The sequence below is a fragment of the Eleutherodactylus coqui genome, chromosome 1 (assembly GCF_035609145.1).
Source record: "Eleutherodactylus coqui strain aEleCoq1 chromosome 1, aEleCoq1.hap1, whole genome shotgun sequence".
In the NCBI taxonomy this organism is placed as follows: domain Eukaryota; kingdom Metazoa; phylum Chordata; class Amphibia; order Anura; family Eleutherodactylidae; genus Eleutherodactylus; species Eleutherodactylus coqui.
Genome location: NC_089837.1, coordinates 131,199,530 through 131,219,004, shown reverse-complemented (window position 1 = coordinate 131,219,004; position 19,475 = coordinate 131,199,530). Strand labels below are relative to the sequence as shown.

General features: G+C 46.4%; 1 protein-coding gene across 2 annotated transcripts in view; it reads right to left on the bottom strand.

The window, feature by feature from the left end:
- Positions 1-19,151, bottom strand: part of NMD3 (NMD3 ribosome export adaptor) — a 50,199-nt gene extending 31,048 nt beyond the window's left edge. The window contains exons 1-8 of one of the 2 annotated variants that reach the window (XM_066600599.1): positions 19,005-19,151; positions 16,150-16,203; positions 13,135-13,269; positions 9,098-9,194; positions 4,513-4,593; positions 4,244-4,372; positions 2,345-2,435; positions 1,525-1,603 (exon numbers count right to left, since the gene is read on the bottom strand). In XM_066600599.1, coding sequence (XP_066456696.1) covers positions 1,525-1,603; positions 2,345-2,435; positions 4,244-4,372; positions 4,513-4,593; positions 9,098-9,194; positions 13,135-13,269; positions 16,150-16,193 — 656 coding nt within the window. In that variant the 5' untranslated portion in view covers positions 16,194-16,203; positions 19,005-19,151. The other variant, XM_066600605.1, reaches the window with a different exon arrangement.
- Positions 19,152-19,475: the final 324 nt, after the last annotated feature.

Below are 19,475 nucleotides of genomic sequence, written 5' to 3'. Positions count from 1 at the left end.
ACTGCTCCAATGGGTGTCTCAGATTATTAGATGTGACATCCAAAAGTGCAACATTATCGGCGTAATCCAGGTCGGTAAAGTGGTACTCCAGAAGAGTGACCCCATTATGTTGGACAAAACGCTGAAGAATCCAGTCCATGGCCCTGCAGAAGAGTGCAGGAGCCAAGACGAAACCTTGTCGAACAACAGACGAGGTCTCAAAACTAGCAGAGGTTGAACCGTTGATATGGACTTTGGCGGATGTGCCCTGATGCACATCTGTTAGAAGGTCTAAAAGAGATGTGGAAACACCAATGCCGCGCAAGGCCTTCTAGAGGGATTCTCTGTCGACAGAGTCGAACGCCGCCTTGAGATCGACATATGCGACGAGGAGCAGTTTGTTAAATTCTCTATGAATCACTGAGAGGAGCCTACGAGCAAGTATGGCATCCATGGTGGAGCGGCCTGCCGTGAAGCCTGACTGCTGGGGTCTCCGCTTGGAGGTCAGGAGTGGTTGTACCCTTGAGAGTAGAACGTGCGCAGAGACCTGGATGGGAACCGAGAGGAGCGTTATCAGCCTGTAGCTAGTGCATGTTGTTTTTGGACCCTTTCCCTTGTACAGGGCGAGGATGATGCCCTCCTTTTATTCGACGGGGACTTTCCCACAAGACCAGACGCACAGAAATAGTTAATGTAAAGCAGTGCTCATCGGCTCAATTGCACATTTCAGCAGTTCAGGCGGAATGCCATCTGAGCCGGCGGCGCGTCCGTATCTAATTTTGTAAATAGCAGAATGGACCTCTTCCTGTAAAGGAGCATCCGTAGGCACAGAATGGTCATTCACAGCAACGTGTCGAGTATACCACGAGGCAGAAGCTCCAGCAAACACTGACCACCGTTTGCTTGTTGCCGAAATAGCAGTTCCACTCCAACCGCCCCATAAGACCAGATCACAAGCTTCATTAAACGTTGACGCCCTGAGGGAAAATCCAGCACTCGAATGTCAATACAATATCGCAATCAAAAACTGGTTCCACGTTCTGGGCAATCTCCCAAATGAACCAGAGGCAGCTTGGAATGTCACAAGAGATGCTATCCATGAAACCGCAAGGACCGTTCTTGGATACCAGCGTAGGCAGCCCTGGCTAAAGGACGACACTATGCAGGTCCTTGAAGCGAAGGCGAAAGCCCGCCTTAAAAAACGACCAAGAGGAATGTAAGAGGCTGAAGAGTGTGTTCCAGGCAAAGGCCAAGAAAGACAGGGAGCGGTACTATAATGCTCTGGCTGATGAAGCTGAGGTGGGTCTCAAGTCAAACAATCTAAGAGCAGCATACAAAGCAGTCGCCAGAATCAGAGCGTCCTCAGGGACCAGCCGGCATACGCAAATCCACACTAAACAATATAGTGAATATATAGTGATGCAGATGTATTATACTACTCATTATAAAGATGCTCTGTTAAAAAAAAAGAGTAACTATTCAAACCAATCCATGTCGTACCACAAGTTAGACACCAAAGAGTAGTAATACATGAATACAACGTACCTGCAGGGCACTGTGCACTGGAGAAACTCAACCATCTTCTGTGCATGTTGCTTGGATGCATAGTAGAAGTCCAGCCCATCTATAAAAGAAAACGTAGTAAATGTGTTTTGTCATTGTGATGTCAGAAAAAGCCAAAATATTTTACAATGTAAGTCAACAGAAAGAAACTCCCAGCACAGCAATACAAATACAGAGTCTCAGGTGCAGCCCTCATTGCAGAGGGCCTAATGCTAATGGTGGCCTGGACGTAGCGGATGGGCCCACACTCTTTTGATCAAAATATGTGCCAAGAACCGTTCATTTTTATGTGGTGCGTATAACAGCTATGCATTTTTACTTTGATATTAAATGTGTACGACTGCTGTAGTCATAGATTTTTGCTTGCACTGTACTGTCACAGCCATGGCTGACATGCGCAGTTATTTGTTAGAGGTGCGGACTTTGCAACAACAAAACTTCATGATAACGTATTGTGAACCAGCAATATGAGAAGTGCTAAACAGCAGCTTAAATAGGTCAGCAAATATCACGCCACGGCAATGATTGAAACAGCCCAACAAATAATTAGAATTTGAACAGGAGCTAAATGGTTATCACATTTGAAGGACCACAAAGGACGGGATGCATCCCACCAGGCGAGAACTCACGGACAGCCTCTTATCAAATACACCTTCATATCCGAGAGACGTAGTGGAAAATATCATTAACTACTGCTGAGGACAGCAGCTTTAGCACAAGAGCCTCTTCTCGTTCCCTCTTCATCGTACCGCTGTCACTTTGGCCGGGAAGTATATATTCTGATAACACAAGTATCTCTTACCATGGATTTCTTTCACACGCAGAGTGTTTTGGTGAAGTCTGTGCTTCAAAATAATTTGTTCCAAGTAATAGAACGTCTTCTTGTGAACAACCTGGAGGAGAACATAATTAACATGTACAACTGTTAACCTTTCATTGCACACTCTTTTTGTTTTGGGGTTTGCAAAAAAAAAAAAAATGTGATTAAACAAGTTTTTCTTTTTTGTTTTTTTTAAGGAGTTTCTATTTAACTAAAGTAGTTCAGTGTAAACCGCTGCCAACAAAGTAATGACTAGGGATGAGCGAGTATACTCGCTAAGGCACTACTCGCTCGAGTAATGTGCTTTATCCGAGTATCTCCCCGCTCGTCCCTGAAGATTCAGGGGCCGGGGCGGGGAGCTGCGGGGAGGAACGGAGGGGAGATCTCTCTCTCCCACCCGTTCTCCCCTGCTCCCCGCCGCAACTCACCTGTCAGCCGCAGCGGTCCCCGAATCTTTATGGACGAGCGGTGAGATACTCGGCTAAGGCACATTACTCGGACGAGTAGTGCCTTAGCGAGTATACTCGCTCATCCCTAGTAATGACGGATGACAATTCACTTGTTCATCATTATTTGTTCAGTTTGTGCGGGCATAAAAGTCGAATGACGATCAGCCTGTGTACACAGGTAGTAGTTCAACTACAATAGATTGTACTTTTGTACATGTACAGCTGCCTGGACACTATTTATATTGTTCTTTTTTATTAACTGTAAATAGGGCTCAATTTTGAAGTAGGGCTTATACTTCAAGCATCCTCAAAAATACTGAAAAAGCATTCTGCAGCCTCAAAAATCCAGAAAAATCCTGCTGTGTCTTATTTTCAGGGTATGTCTTATTTTCAGAGAAACAGGGTAATAACTGACTGTTTACTGTGAATGGAGGTGGGCAGCCAGAAGCAATCGCCGGCCTGCTCTGCCTCCATTCACTAAGCTATCACACAGGAGCAATAATCGCTCAAGGCCCTAGTACACACCGCGATTATCGCTCAAAAGCCATCTTTTGGGTGATAATCGTTGTGTGTAAATGGGTGTCCATCGTGCACTTACCGTGCACGTGCACTTTTTGTCCATCGCCGAGTTCAGCTCAGCTGAAAATCCGTCATCCCTGCTAAGAGGGACCACACACAGAGTTCTCCATGGGCAGCACTGATAACATTCTTTCAACAGCTGTCCCCCTGGAGAACAATAGCGATGTATTTAGAGAACAGACCCCCCCCCCCCTTCGATCTCTAAATACATGTAAATTAAGCTAGCTAGCTACTAATGGGCTAATTAGCCCATTATTAGCTAATGCAAAATGATCCCTCAAAACTGTCAGTTTGACGCATTTTGAGCGATCATCTGTGTGTGTAAATGGGGCTTTAAGCAGCTGACAATCATCCCCTGTAAACAGACCCTTAAGATAAGAGCTTTCTGCAACATCTGTACAGTGAAATTAACACTGCGAACCAGAGTGAATTAGACGCGGCTCATGAGAAACAGGATCAGCAATTACATAAGCCTGCATCTAGGCAAAATGCAATCTTACCACCATTTTATTCCATTCGATTCTTGGACTTCACATCTGCATTTCCAATATCATTTTTTATCAAAAGTTCCAGGATTTGGGTCACATATTATGTGAATGCAAACCGTTGCACAAAAGTACTTAAAACGCCAGGTTAGCTCTCCTGATAGGTCAGTATTACTTTTATCCGTAACACCGGAGCATCTGCTCCCATAACTCTGTGTTGTGCTGTTCCTCTATTATACTCTCTGGGAATGTAGGAATAAACTGACAACTGGGGTTTCCCATTCCACCTTTTGAAGAGGTGCATCTCTACAGCCTCATACCATCAGCACTGACATGGTCTCAGGGAACGCAGTAGTAGAGGTTCTTACCTTTTGGCGGACCTGGACCACAGCTTTCCAGAAGTCCTTAGCTTCTACTCTATGGCAATCATCACACATCTGTGACTGCACCACATAGTCAACTACAAAGACTTGTTGAAGGATTGCCCCGTTCATCACCTGTTGGAGGAAGAGTCTATTAAATAACTCCAGACACGCGGCACTTCTCAGATTACAGATGCTATTCTGAAGAATACTCAGAACGGCTGCAGTCACTGCCAAGAACCTACAGCAACTCTGAGAAGGTTGACTTTACTTACCTCCTTCTGGATTGTTAATTTTAATTTCAGCCTCTTGGAATGAGGTTCTGTCCAAATAAAGCCGGCATCGATAAGACGCACCTACGTGAAAAGGATACCAACATAATCATTCTAAGACAGACACCAAATCTAGGGTGCAGCATGAAATGCATTACTTCTTCGAGCTATGTGGTTTTAGAAGGGGGTAGCTGCAAGTTACAATGTGTCAGAAAACTCTGAGCCCCAACTGACACCCAAGGGAAAATAAAGGAACTTTCCTTCAAGTTTTTGAGCCCCTTATTATATTAAGGTGGATTTCACACTGGCGAGTGCGATATCGGGCCATGAAACTGTCAGACATCACACTGGCCAACGTGCAATTTCCCTGCGGATGCAAGACATTTGTGCGTCAAGGATTGGCCAGTGTTTCCATTTGTTTTCAATGGGAAACCTTGAATCCCACAGCAATGGTGGGGATGGCGCTCATGTATATGACCCCATTCAAGAGAGCGGGATTCATATCCATGCGTCTCGCAATACGTTTTTCACGGCCGTGGTGGGGAGTCTTTTTTCTCTACTAACGAGGCAAGAAGATGCACTGTTGCACACCTAATTCCCACTCGTACTAATAAGCACATTTGCTGAATATATAACAGATATTTACTAGCCTCTGGAATGCAGAAGTTTCTGGTCCACTTTATTCTGGTAAACCTTTGAAGGTGGACATAAAAGCTCCTTATATTTAGGAGATATTGTGCACCTCCGGTTCTGCTTGACTTCGACTTTAACTAGCAACCTGAAACCTTTATGCATTTCTTTCAAAATGTGACAATTTATTATAAAAGGAGACCATGAAAGTGAACCGCTGGGTGGCATTTATATAACCTGCCTACTTTAGAGAAAATATGGCCATTAGTAAACAAATTGGGTTTTTTTTTCGTATAATTCAGGTTTTATTTGTAGGTTTCGAAAGGGTCTAAAAGGTACATTATTTTTCTCAAAAATATCCACATTTTAAAAGTACATGTCAGCGATTCCGATGCTGTGGTTGCATTGACTGCAGCATGTAAAGGGTTAAACAGAGGGGGAATCAGTGGTTTCTTCAGTCGCCGCTGTAATGCCCAATGTCTACGGGCGGATTTGATTTGCGGAAGATCTGCAATTCAAAGTGCCCATAGGGAAGCATTGGCATCCGCAACTGTATTTAAGCATGCGGATTTGATTTGCGGACCGTTTGGTGCGAAAAACAAATCGCAGCATGCTCCGTTACAGTGCTCCGTTACAAGTCAATGGGTGCGGATGATCCGCAGTGATTCCACAAATACAATTATTGCAGATGCACTGGGGATTTGAAGGTTAAAATCAATTAGGGATGTGGGGAAAAGTTTGGGAGTGGGGTTGCAGATTTTGTTTCTGTGCGGATGATCTACAGTGCATCTGCGTACATCCGCAATCTCCCCCAAATGGAGAGCCTGGTTTCCCGTGTCAGGCTTCTGATGCAGCGCGCCTTAACAACCACCATCAAAAGGCATATGGGTGGTTAAGGGGTTAATGATCATACATCCTCCTAATATAACACAATACGTGATAAAAGCCATTCACCCACCAAATTTACTTTCTACAACTGTAGGCTGCAAACGTAGAATACATACAGACAAGGAAAGTACAAGGAGGATTCTCCCCTCCCCCTCCCGGATATCTGGACAAGGTACAAGAATGATCATACTGAGCTCCATGCAGAACACTAATCTGTATGTGATATGCCCAACAGGAATACTTCGCCTCAACCAACACTAACATTAAAGGTTGCTAACTGGATTTAGTTCCACGCTGTGCAAAAACAGAAGCTGAAGCCAAGATGGGTTAAGCTCATCACCCTGATGACACATCTGTGGTATGCAGGCTGCTCATACACCCCCCCCCCCCCAGCACTACCACCCTCAGATGGGCAGCAGCGCTCTATAGTCACCATGTGATGCCCGAGCAAATTACCCCCTGAATGCAAAAGACATTTGTAATGATGCATTCAGAAAAGGGTTTTGTCATTAACTGCAATTATTCTTTAGAGCTTTCTGGCCAAATCTCTTTCCATAACGGACAATCTATTTGATTTCTACAATAGTACAGAATAGTGGCAGGGGTACTGGATTAGGACCCTACAGAAGCCCAACATCTGCATGAAGTTTGTAGGTTTTTCCTATGTATGGGTGTCTTCCAGGTACTCCATTTACTCATACACACAGATAGGTAAATTGGCCCCACTGCATATCTATGATAGAGACATTAGATTAACCCCTTAAGGACATGGCCTTTCCCCCCCCCCCCCCCCCTCTAATTTATCCATCGCTGTCTGAGGGCTTGTTTTTTGTGAAACGCATTGTATTTTTCAATGGTACTATTTAATGTACCATCTTTGAGAGCGTCTTGTTTCTAAGGCTCACAAAATGCAACAAGAATAACTTTATTCTATGGGTTAGCACGATTACTACGATACCAAATTTATCTAGTTTGGGTTTTTTTTGGCGGCATTTTTTTTTTTTAAAGACTTTTCATTTTTTTAAATTCATTTCTGCCACCCTCTTCTGGCCGCAATAACTATTTTTCCGTTGACCTAGTTATCCAGAGGGAACAAGAACATGCAATATTTTGATCGCTCCTGCAGTATAATGTAATGCCATAGCATTACATCATACCGTGGTCTGACAGGCAGTCTATCAAACCATGCCGCAGGCCGTGGGAACAGCGGTCGGGGGATTTAAATCCCGCTGGCATTTAAGGGGTTAACAGCTCAGATGAAAGAAACAGCCGTCAGCCGCGATGTATGGAGCAAGATCGCCCTGCGATCTCCTTACATACACACCCCAAACCTGCAGGACGCACCTATACACCCTGCAGCGTTAAGGGGTTAAGGACATGGCCTATTTTGGGCATAAGGACACACAATGATTTTTAGAGGATTTTCATCTCCACTTTTCAAAAAGCCATAACTTTATTTGCTGTCGACATGGCCGTATGAGGGCTTGTTTTTTGTGTGGTGAACTGTAGTTTTCGTTGGTAACATTTTTATACTTTATTGTAAAATGTTTATTTTTTTGAGAGCAGGGAATGAGAAGACCTCAGTTCTGCCATTGCTTTTTTTTCACAGCGTTAATCATGCACCATAAATGACATGATACATTTTTTCTGTGGGTCGGTATGATTAGGACGATACCAAAATTCTTTTTTTTTTTAGGCATTTCCACTAAGGAGGTAGATATGGCTTTTTAAACACTGTGTTTTTGGTGGCAAAATGAAGAAAATAAGCATTTTGCCTGTTTAGGGGTTTTTATGGTTTTTTTTGGCCATGCAGGATAAATGTATTGTATGGGTTGTTACAGTATTCAGTAATGGCAAACCAAGATACCGTATATACCGGCGTATAAGGCGACGGGGCGTATAAGACGACCCCCCAACTTTCACCTTATACGCCGGTAATACAGTGGAGAAAAAAAAAATCATTACTCACCTCCCCCGGCGTTCTGTCGCGCTCCGGCAGGATGTCGCTCGCTCCTCGTCCCCGGCGCAGCATTGCTTTCTGAATGCGGGGCTTGAAATCCCCGCCTCCAGAAAGCTAATACACACGCCGTCAGCCAGTTACAGCCATTCAATGACAGCATTGAATGGCTGTGATTGGCTAAAACACACGTGGCTTCAGCCAATCACACTATTCAATGACATCATTGAATGGGTGTGATTGCTAACACACGTGCGCCTTCAGCCAATCACAGCCATTCAATGCTGTCATTGAATGGCTGTAACTGGCTGACGGCGTGTGCATTAGCTTTCTGGAGGCGGGGATTTCAAGCCCCGCATTCAGAAAGCAATGCTGCGCCGGGGACGAGGAGCGAGCGACATCCTGCCGGAGCGCGACAGAACGCCGGGGGAGGTGAGTAATGATTTTTTTTTTTTACACTTTTTTTTTGTATTACCGGCGTATAAGACTTCAGAGCAGATTTTTCAGGGTTCAAAAGTCGTCTTATACGTCGGTATATACGGTAATTCAGTATTGCTGAATGGTCTCATCCTGACGCACCACAGCTGGGTTGTACGACTACTGTAGTGTAAAATGCTTACAGAATTTATAGGTCAGAAAAAAAACTGGAATAAAAAAAAATGTATATATATATAAAAAATACGCCAACCAAATTGGTTACAATGTGACAATGTGCAGTTAAGCCACAGAAACTCAAGAAAGGAAAATATTAGCCTATTTTTTTTTATTTTTTTTTAATTTATTTTTTTTTTTAAATCTACTGTAGCTTTTAGAGAAAAAAAAAATTGTAAAAATCTCCTCACTCGAGTCCTCAAATGTGATCGTGTAGAAACAGCGATAGAATTGACATACTGCAGAATTGAATCCCGCACCACATGACAATTTCCGCAACGGGTTTTGTGCGGGTTATTTTTGCAGCTTGTGGAGGAGATTTTCAAAATCTGATCCAGTTTGCTGCTACTGTAAATTCCATGCGGAGGGTCCACACGGACATTCTGTGGCAAATCGGCCCCGTATGAACCCCACCTAAGAATTGCATGTCAGGTAGTACTTAGCATCCTCCAGTCGTCACACCTTGCTCAGGGAAGCCTTCAGTTTTTTGAGACACAAAGTCAGCAGCTCTCTCGACTCCAAAGCACATTGAATCCACGTTCCCGGAGGTTGTAGATAGCTAAACAAATGGTACAAAGGACAGCAAAATATCACTACAAGCCAATACAATCATCTACATGACAATATACAGCGTCACTATAAACAGACACTTTCTGGGTTCTATAGACCTAGAAGCATTAAACAGGTAGACACACAACACTGCATAGCATAGAGTTAGGGGGAACATTTTCATAACTTCGGCATCACGTGAGCAAGCATGAGCGAAGACAGTTCACAGCACTGCATTTAGGGAAATACCTGAAGCAGAGGAACACGTGGACTGTCTTCATGAAAAGCCTCACAGAGAACGCTTATTTTTTTTAATCAAATCACTTTTATTGAAAACTATATTTTTGAATATAATTACCCCTTAATTTTAAGACAATTTTACATGCATAAGTATTCTATACACAGAATATATCATTACCCCATCCAAACAATGCAGGCATAACTATACTTAAAGGGGTTGTCTCGCGGCAGCAAGTGGGGTTATACACTTCTGTATGGCCATATTAATGCACTTTGTAATATACATTGTGCATTAAATATGAGCCATACAGAAGTTATTCACTTACCTGCTCCGTTGCTGGCGTCCACGTCTCCATGGCTCCATCTAATTTCGCTGTCTGCTTGCTTTTTTAGACGCGCTTGCGCAGAAGGGTCTTCTTCTGGTTCGTCCGGGCACGAGCGGCGTTCTGGCTCCGCCCTCTTCTAGGCGTCAGCGCGTAGCTCCGCCCCGTCACGTGTGCCGATTCCAGCCAATCAGGAGGCTGGAATCGGCAATGGAACGCACAGAGCCCATGGTGCACCATGGGAGAAGACCCGCGGTGCACCATAGGAGAAAACCGCGGTGCATCCTTGGGAAAAGAACTGGCGGCCATCTTTGGAAGAAGTTTTATAAGTTGCTGAAACACCAGAACTGTGAGTAGAAACCTGCTTTAAAAGCCGTTTACACTGCTGCATAGTAATGTATGCTTAAGAAGGGGGACTGGGCAATAAAAAAAAAAAATCACTGTGGCCTTGAGACAACCCCTTTAAGCAAATCATAATCGTACCCAACCTCCCCCACAAACCCCCTCCAAAAAATAAAAATACACCTAGGGCTAATTTTGCACGGATGAGCGCTGTATCTCGCCATTTGATACCCCTTTTTGGGAAGTGGCAATCCTCCGGCGCGGCTTTCAACCTCTAGAATTGCATTGTACAGACATCTAGTGGTCAACAGGCTCTACACAAGTGGAAGTGGAAGAGGTCACTACACCCAAGGAGCCTCAGAGAGACTTTTTATAGGCCAAGGATGAAGGGGGGGGGGGGGGGGGCGACAACTTTTAGGGCTTCCGGTGACAAAACCGGTCGTCTAATCACGCCACAACTCATCATTACATATCTGCCTGAGATGTAACTGCATGCCGGGTGTTGCAGTTTTTTTTAGTCCCATCAAAGAAAGCAAATACAGCTGTAGAGGTTTCATGAGCATTTCTTTCCGGGGTTGTAGTACGAGTTTAACAAAAATTCCACCAACCCTTTTAGCACATTTCTCAGCAAAGTGATCAGAATGGCTAAAACGTTCCATACATCCCGCACAATCACTCCACTCGATATTTTATATTGACTCCAAGTTTGCATGGGCAGCCTCATGGTGCACAGAGTTCGCAGATGCCCGAGTGCCACCATGAAGTGCGCCGCTGGTTTCTTTCCACCTTATCATGGCAAGTCAGGTTAGACGACACACAGGCCTGGCAACAGACCAATCTCCGCCATCACTGCTTTTACACAACAGGAACCACAGGCTCAGAGACCACCAAAGCAGCCAGCGCAGCAGTTAGGGCTCATGTCCACAACCGGTTTCACGTGTATTGTGTGTGCATCGCATGGAAGCATAATATGCGGTGAACGGAGTCAATGGACTGTTATTGATCCAAGCATACCGCGTGTAGACCTTTCGTATTGATAAGCAAGAGAAAGAAATCGCAGCACGCTCTATTTCTCTGTGTACATACGCAGCGCGAGCCCTATACACTTGTACGGCCTGCGTATTATACGCTGTCCGTATAAAATACATTGAGTATGGGCAGCTTTTTCATACGCATCCAAGCTCTGAAACAGCAGGAATTTAAAAAACGAAAAAGTCACACTGCCCATGTCCGTGCCCTACGTGGGCATGTGCCGTACACAACAGAGCGTATGACGGAAAAATGGGTGAAACGCTGCGGGGAGACTGACAGCATTTTACACGGAAATACCGTCTCAGGAAGAAGATCAAGCTAATGAGCTAGTATAGCAGGTGGGAGCGCTAATGAGCTAGTATAGCAGGTGGGAGCGGGCGACGTCACCACTAGTTGTTAAGGCTCACTTGCTTCACATTGGGAGTGAGCCAGCAGTGATTTTTATACTGGTTTGAAAGTGGGCGACAAACAAAAAGTAAATGAATAGTAAAGGTTGGCATTGCATTTAGACATGATTATCGTGTATTTTCGTTTGTTAAGTGGCCCTTAACATATTGAGGACCTACACTCAGTATAGGTCAGCAATATCAGATGGGTGGGGGACCACCGCTCACAACTTCCACCACTGATCAGCTATTTGAAGAGGCCGCAGCACCACTTCAAACTACTGATCGGTGAGGATTCAAAGCTGTAGATCCGGCGATCTGATACTGATGACCGATTCTGTGCATAGGTCATCAATATGTTACTCTTAGAAAATTCCTTTGACCCCTTAGTGACGGTCCTATAGTGTTTTTACTTCCTGCATATGCAGGACATGTATGAAGGGCGATCGTCAGGCGAACTCCCTTCATACATCTTGGGGGCCAGCTGTTTCTTACAGCTGAAACCAGGCGGTGCCAGCTGCAATGAGCCGCACGGGTCATCAGGGTTGTTACCCCTTTAATGATGAGATCGCAGGAAGCCATGCAGTTGTCATGGCAGCCAGGGGCTGTCATGGCAGAATGACTATCAAGCTGTCCCCGTGGAGTAGCTTGATAGACTGCCTGTCAGATCGCAGTATGATGGCATTACATCATACTGCAGGAGTGATCAAAGCATCTCACGTTGTGGTTCCCTAGGGGACTAAAATAAATAAATAATAAAAACAAGATCCATAAAGTTTAACTGCAAAAAAAGGAAAAAAGTAACAGTTTAAATCATCTCCTTTTTGCCAAATTTATAATAAGAGATTCTAAATCATAAAACAAAATGTACATATTTGGTATCGCCACGTCCGTAAAAGCCTGATCTATTAAAGTAACGCATTATTTTCCTCGCACAATGAACGTCATCAGAAAAAAAAAAAATAAAGAACGCCACAAATGCACTTTTTTGGACACCCTTTCCAAGAAAAAAAATGCAATAAAAAGCAAACAAAAAGTTGTATGTATTCCAAAATGGTACCAACACAAACTACAGGATGGAAAAATAAAATAGCTATTGCACGCAGATAATGGTGTCAGAAAATCTTAGAAAATTAAATATCTTTGAAAAAAATAAATCACAAGTAGAGCAAAAAAACAAAAAGGTTGGTATTTTTGTTATGTCATTTTTGTTGCAGTTTGTGCGCCGTAGAAAAGAACCGAAAGATGGCAGAACTTCATTTTTTTCCATTTCTCTCTACTTAGAATCTTCTTAAAGTTTTTCAGTACATTATATGGTACATTAAATAATACCATTGAAAATACAACTCGTCCTGCAAAAAAAACAAGCCTTCATACAGATACGGCGATGGATAAATAAAGCAGTTACAATTTTTTTTTATAAAGGGGGGGAGAAAACAGCTCTGTCATTGAGGGGTTAACTTTGAGCTTCGGTTTTCAGAGGTTTGTATGCTCACACATTAAAAAAAAACAAAAAAACTATATCCAGGGGTGATGAGACTTTATAAAGTTTGGGATAGTAAGATAGTTTGATGCAGATTTCTGTAGAATATGCTTGCAGGACATGGAACAGGAAATTAGTACCTACCGCTCACACTGCTTGCAGAAATGTACAGACACTTGCTTTGGTATCCCTTCACTGATGTCAACCTGGGTCCGTAAGCAGGCCACACACATGTTTGCTGGGTTTGGGGGGATTGGAACGCCACATTCACAACAAAGGCTACAAGAAAGGAGAAAACAAACACCTAGTAACACAAGCAGATGACTTTATAAAGACAGGAGGAACTGTGCTTTCAGGTGACGGCACCGTATAACATGTTCTTTTAGGCTGTGGCTGCTTCAGGAAGTGAACTGGAAAATTAAGGTTTCCAATTATACTTACGTATAGCTGAGGCTAAATACACACGGGCAAGCGCGATATTGGGCCCAGAAACTTATCCCGATATCGCGCTCGGCAACGTGCGCTTTACCACGGATACGAGGGGATTTTCAGACAAAATTGCCTTGCATCCCTTCTGTGAATCTCAGAATTTACGAGCGGTCGTGGATCGGAAGCATTTTCCATGGTAAACGTTGCATGACGAAAAAAAATAGAACATGCCACGATTTTTAGGATTGGAATGGGTTAAAGCAAGGGATTACCTATAAGGCCATCTACACACGGGTGAGCGTGATATCAGCCTGGGAAACTCCGCCCGATATTGTGCTCGCCAATGTGCATTTTCACAGTTATGCAAGGCGTTTTTCGGCCAAACCCGCCTCACATCACTTCTGTGAAGTAGCGATTCTCCAGCGCGCCTTTTAGCTGTACTAAAGGATCGGCAGGTGTTTACCATTGCTTTCAATGGGAAGTCGTGCATCGCGCTCATGTGCACGCCGTACAATGCGTTTTACTGTCCCATAGGCGTGAGCCCAGCCTAAGTGAATGTATTTTCCTTTGACGCAATTTCACTTTTTCAGGCTTCGAAGGGCGGTTTCACACAAATTGGTTTTCCGAAAAACAAAGCATTTTCATGGCATTTTTTCCCATGCTCAAACATGCTGCAGCTTAATGTTACATAACAGTCTATAGTTAAATAACACACGGCGAAACCAGCGGATAGAAAAACGCTCTTTGTGGCGAAAAGCAACATATTGCAGCATCAGTTTCATTTTCCAAGAGCACCAAATTCGGCGGCAGGTCAGCGACATGTGAATGTACCCCAAGGACTAAGCGCAGCGCTGATGCCGGCTGCTGTGGGCAAGAAAGCATTGCTTCTAGCCATAAATATCCCCCAGTGTGTTTTTGTTTGGGGTATTCTTGCAGTCACGTTGAGCAAGACCCCCCAACAATGCTTGTAAAATAAAATAAACAAAGAAACGTACAATGAAATTTGAGGTTTCTTTTAAAAGTAACCAAAAAAAAAAAATCTAAATAAAAAAAGATGTGTTTTTGAGGGAGACTTAGTTGACTTCTTTTAACCCCTTCCTGCTCCAGGGCGTTCTGACAGAGGAGTACTTCCCACAACAGGGCGTAAACTTATGATCTTGCGCTGTCCCCAGGACGTAAGTGATCTCGCGCTATCTGGCAGCGGGAGCCGGCTGTCAGCGATAGCCGGCCTCGCACTGCTACAGTGGGGGTGCATCAGAGATGCGCCCCCCCCCCCCGCGCTGTTATCCCCTTCTCTGTCGCGATCTATGTAGATCATGGCATGGGAAGGGTTCACAGAGGGAGCGCCAGATACCGACATCCTGTATTGCCAGTGCCTGTGATCCCTGTAATAAGCAATAGGGCATTGTAGGACAATAGTCCTGCAATGCCTTATCACAGCGATCATCAGTGCTGTGCTGTAAGTCCCCCAGAGGGACACAGTGTAAAAAAAACAAAAAAAAAACAAGGAAATGTACAAAAAAGAAAAATGTAAAAAAAAAAAACCCTAAAAAACTGAGGCAAAATGCTAATTTTTTAGCATTTTGCCTCCCTTAAAACGCAATAAAAGTGATAAACAGAGGTCCTTGCAATATCGCTGCAATTTTTTTGCAGTGATACCGCCATTGTGTGGCGTTACAAAGTCGTGCGAGGATTTTCAGGATGGCGGGGGGCTCAAAATACAAGGCCTACCCGAAATAAGCCTTAGCTGCAGAAAAAAAAATACTACATCACTTAGAAGCTCTGCTGCATCTTCTCCCCAGGTCCTCGGCACTGGTCTTCAGCATCTCTTTTGGTCGAGGATTGGAAAATCCATTGGTTGTGATCGATTCATCGAGCGCTTGCTCTGATTGGCTGAGTCGCAGCCATCAGCCAGCGCTTCCTGGAGGAGGGAATTTTCCAATCCCCGACCAGAAGAGATGCTGAAGACAACTACCAGGGAGAAGATGGGCCAGAGCTGGACAGCGCTTTTTAGGTGATGTATGTGGGTTTTTATATTTTTCCTGCAGCTAGGGCTCAGGCTATGGCTGTAGGATTTCCTACTGTCAAAGTTGCATCACACCGCACGAAAACCGTATTTTCATGCGATGCAATAGACAGGAAGACTCCATTAACATGGGCTACAAAGCCTCACAAGTCCCATGCAGATCGCCGAACCGGTGAGGTTTTTGACTCCCAATGTAGCAGGCTACAAAATGTGAAGGAACCCATAGCAAAGCATGGGCATCACATACATGCCATTTGTAGAAATGCAAGAAAATCGCATGACTTTGTCGCCTGTGTGGACGAGGCCTAAATGTACCAGAAAAAAAACAGCACAGTATACAGCGCTATTTTTTCCAGTAAAATGATGGATACCGTGCCAAAAAGCCAACAGGTCCATTGGGCACCGTGGCACTGTGCCTTCCATAGCTCTGCTCCTATAACAGCACGCCAAATGAAGTGACAAACAGCCATGTGAACAAGGCCAAAAAGCAGGAATCGGACTCGTTGGTTGCGGACACTTCTTGAACAATTTCTTTTTTTGTGGCAAGTCGCCAACAGCCGAGAGAAGGGGGCGTCAGACGAAGCAGAAGGGGAGATCTAGGGGTGGCGAGGGGGGTTATTATTGGATTACAGAACAGAGGTCTTCCATGTGAAGTGGCACGGTGGTGACAGCGGCCCGGACATCACTGACTGCAGACTACTTACATGTTCCCTTGGCTGCTGCTGGCCGGCCCCTTCATGTACTCCATCCTGCACAATCTGGAAAACAGAGAGAAGTTCAGCGGATCAAAGCTTCTAAATGGTGCAAAAATGCTTGTAGTAACCCAATCCAAGCGGCTGCAGACGGACCTCACACACGGGACACTGTCTGTTCGATGAGTCACCTGATGGCTCAGCAGTATACAATTTAGTCGAACCAAAAAGCCCCAATAGCCATTAAAAAAAGTTGCAGTGCTCAGCCGAGCGTCTGCCGATCCATTCATCGATGTGGGTCACTCCGGCCGCACAAAATCTATGGAGTGTCAGAGGTTGGAAATATGGGTAACAGATTAGGGTATGTTCACTCAGCAGAATCCCACAGATTCCAACTCTAAAATCGCAGCAAAATCTGCAGTGACTTAATGCGTCTCTGCGCGTACAGAGGTCACAGAAGGTAACGCCTCCTCCCGCCGATCCCAGATTCTACATGTGGATTGTGACCTCTAACAAGGCTAAACCTGTGCGTGGGTCCGCAATGACATTACGCCGGAATACCCTGCTGCCGTTATAGCGGAGGGCGCCACACTGAGAAATACCAATAGGCTTCCGCCATATGAACATCCCCTACAGCTGTGACGGACATGTATGCCTTGGTAGCGCCGCTGCCCTTAGCCGTCCGACGGGGCTCAACCTCCACGACAGGATATATTTACCAGTCTAACGGATACAACCAATATCTGCTCAACCTAATAATCAGCTCATCATCAGCCGATTGTGGTGAACCTACAAGCCCATCAGTTATTTCATGGACAGTTCTAATGGTTTGGAGCGCATCTCCATCACAGGACGACCACTAACTAGCCTCTATATTCCACGTACAGATGGCGGTTTTCTTCCTTTGCCGATTTACCTGTGATATCATATAGGCAATAAACTGTCCTGACATTGGATTGTAAAAAAGCTGTGAGAAGGTGACGGAGGAATCCTTACACTGACAAGTGATTTGTGTGTGTGCAGATTTTGGGCCAAGATCCACATTGGAATCTGCGCCATTTTAGCATCCCATTGACTTTGATGGAAATACGTGCCACAGTTCATATGTGTTGTAGGCAAAAAAAACCCGACAGGTTAATTCTTGATGCAGATTAGTCCACAGAATGACGCTGGTCCACACGCAGATCCACAGCAACTGCAAAACGGAAGAAATCCGAAACCGTGCCGCGAATTAGGAGAGGAATTCCTGTAAAACCTGTTAGATGTCAACGAGGCCCGACACTTCGGATCAGAGACTCCACATCAGGGCAGTGTAGCCTTCATTCAAGCACGTCCGTCTGCACCGCACGTAGATCTCCGCATCATCGGAAAAAATAAACGGATCCGACATGACACTTCGTGATGCGCAAGAAGCATCAGGCTTTCTGCCCACGGATCAGCCGCACCAAGTGATGCTAATCTATGTAAAGAACCGCGGCCACAGAAATGCAAATCCGTAGAAAGAAAAAGTGCGGATGTCTGCCATTGTTTTCAATGAAATCCACATCAGGTTCTTCTCACAGCCAATTAGATCACACCATTTCTAAATGGGTTTTTTTTCTACAGTTCTTGTAATCAGTTGCTCTGCTTGTGTGACAAATATTTAAAGGCCGCCGTCGCAGATCCCGGCCCGCCGGGGGTCCCGTCGCAGATCCCGGCCCGCCGGGGGTCCCGTCGCAGATCCCGGCCCGCCGGGGGTCCCGTCGCAGATCCCGGCCCGCCGGGGGTCCCGTCGCAGATCTCGGCCCGCCGGGGGTCCCGTCGCAGATCTCGGCCCGCCGGGGGTCCCGTCGCAGATCTCGGCCCGCCGGGGGTCCCGTCGCAGATCTCGGCCCGCCGGGGGTCCCGTCGCAGATCTCGGCCCGCCGGGGGTCCCGTCGCAGATCTCGGCCCGCCGGGGGTCCCGTCGCAGATCTCGGCCCGCCGGGGGTCCCGTCGCAGATCCCGGCCCGCCGGGGGTCCCGTCGCAGATCCCGGCCCGCCGGGGGTCCCGTCGCAGATCCCGGCCCGCCGGGGGTCCCGTCGCAGATCCCGGCCCGCCGGGGGTCCCGTCGCAGATCCCGGCCCGCCGGGGGTCCCGTCGCAGATCCCGGCCCGCCGGGGGTCCCGTCGCAGATCTCGGCCCGCCGGGGGTCCCGTCGCAGATCCCGGCCCGCCGGGGGTCCCGTTGCAGATCTCGGCCCGCCGGGGGTCCCGTCGCAGATCTCGGCCCGCCGGGGGTCCCGTCGCAGATCTCGGCCAAGAATGTCCTGCATTCAGTGCTTTTTCGACCAGTAAAATGCTGGAGCGCTGAGCGGCGCGGACTCCATTACAGTCATTGGGGTCCATAACAGCGCTGCTCAGTTCTATCACAAGACGGAGCCGTTCCGCCAGGGGATTCCCCTTTGCTGATCCCCAAACGAAGCAAGAAAACGGAACCCCGAGCGCAGAAGCGTGTAACCCCCGCGGGAGCACATGGCGCCTACATGCCGACAATCCCCATACACTATCTCCATGTGTGCGGAATAAGCGCCAAGATAGAGCGTGCCGCCATCTTTTTTGCGCTCACGTTTCACGCACCGTGTGCGAGAGGCACAACTGAAACTAATGTAAAGGTTGGCAGCGCATATTGGGCGCACAAAACCCGTAACACGTAGTAAAATACACTCGTGTGAATGAGCCCTAATGAAAGAAAAACGCACCATAACTAAGCCTCCTAAGTACCACGTGTGGCCGCCTCCCTGGACAGCACTGCATGCCGGGGCCTCACACATCCTCGGTAGGAAGACGGGAGCGCTGCCCGGAGGCCAAGGTTATCCTCGAGCTCAGCCCAGGGCTTCTGTACTCACCCGGCGGCTCCCTCAGTCCTCAGGAACGGCCCGACAAGCCGCTGTCACTACAGGCCCGGCGCTCAGCACCACGTGGTAGGAGAGGGACTTCCGCATGACGTCAGGACCACGTGGTAGGAGAGGGACTTCCGCGTGACGTCAGCACCCGGGGGCCTTCCTACAGCTGGCTGAGGTATTGCCTGTTCTCAGTGAGCGGCGTAGGACGTGTTCTTCCGGCCTCTTAGTGACAGGAATAGATTATGTACCGGCGCACTCGTCTTTAGTGGGGTTAATATTACGGTCAGAGCGCCCCAAACAGTACTAGCTCCCACCCCCAATGCCCAATAACAGTACAAGCTGCCCTCAGTGCCCCAAAACGGTACTAACACCCCAAAGTGCCCCAAAACGGTACCAGCTCCCCCTCAATGTCCCATATAAGTACTAGCTCCCCTCAGTGCCCGAAAAAAAACAGTACTAGTTCCCCCTCAATGT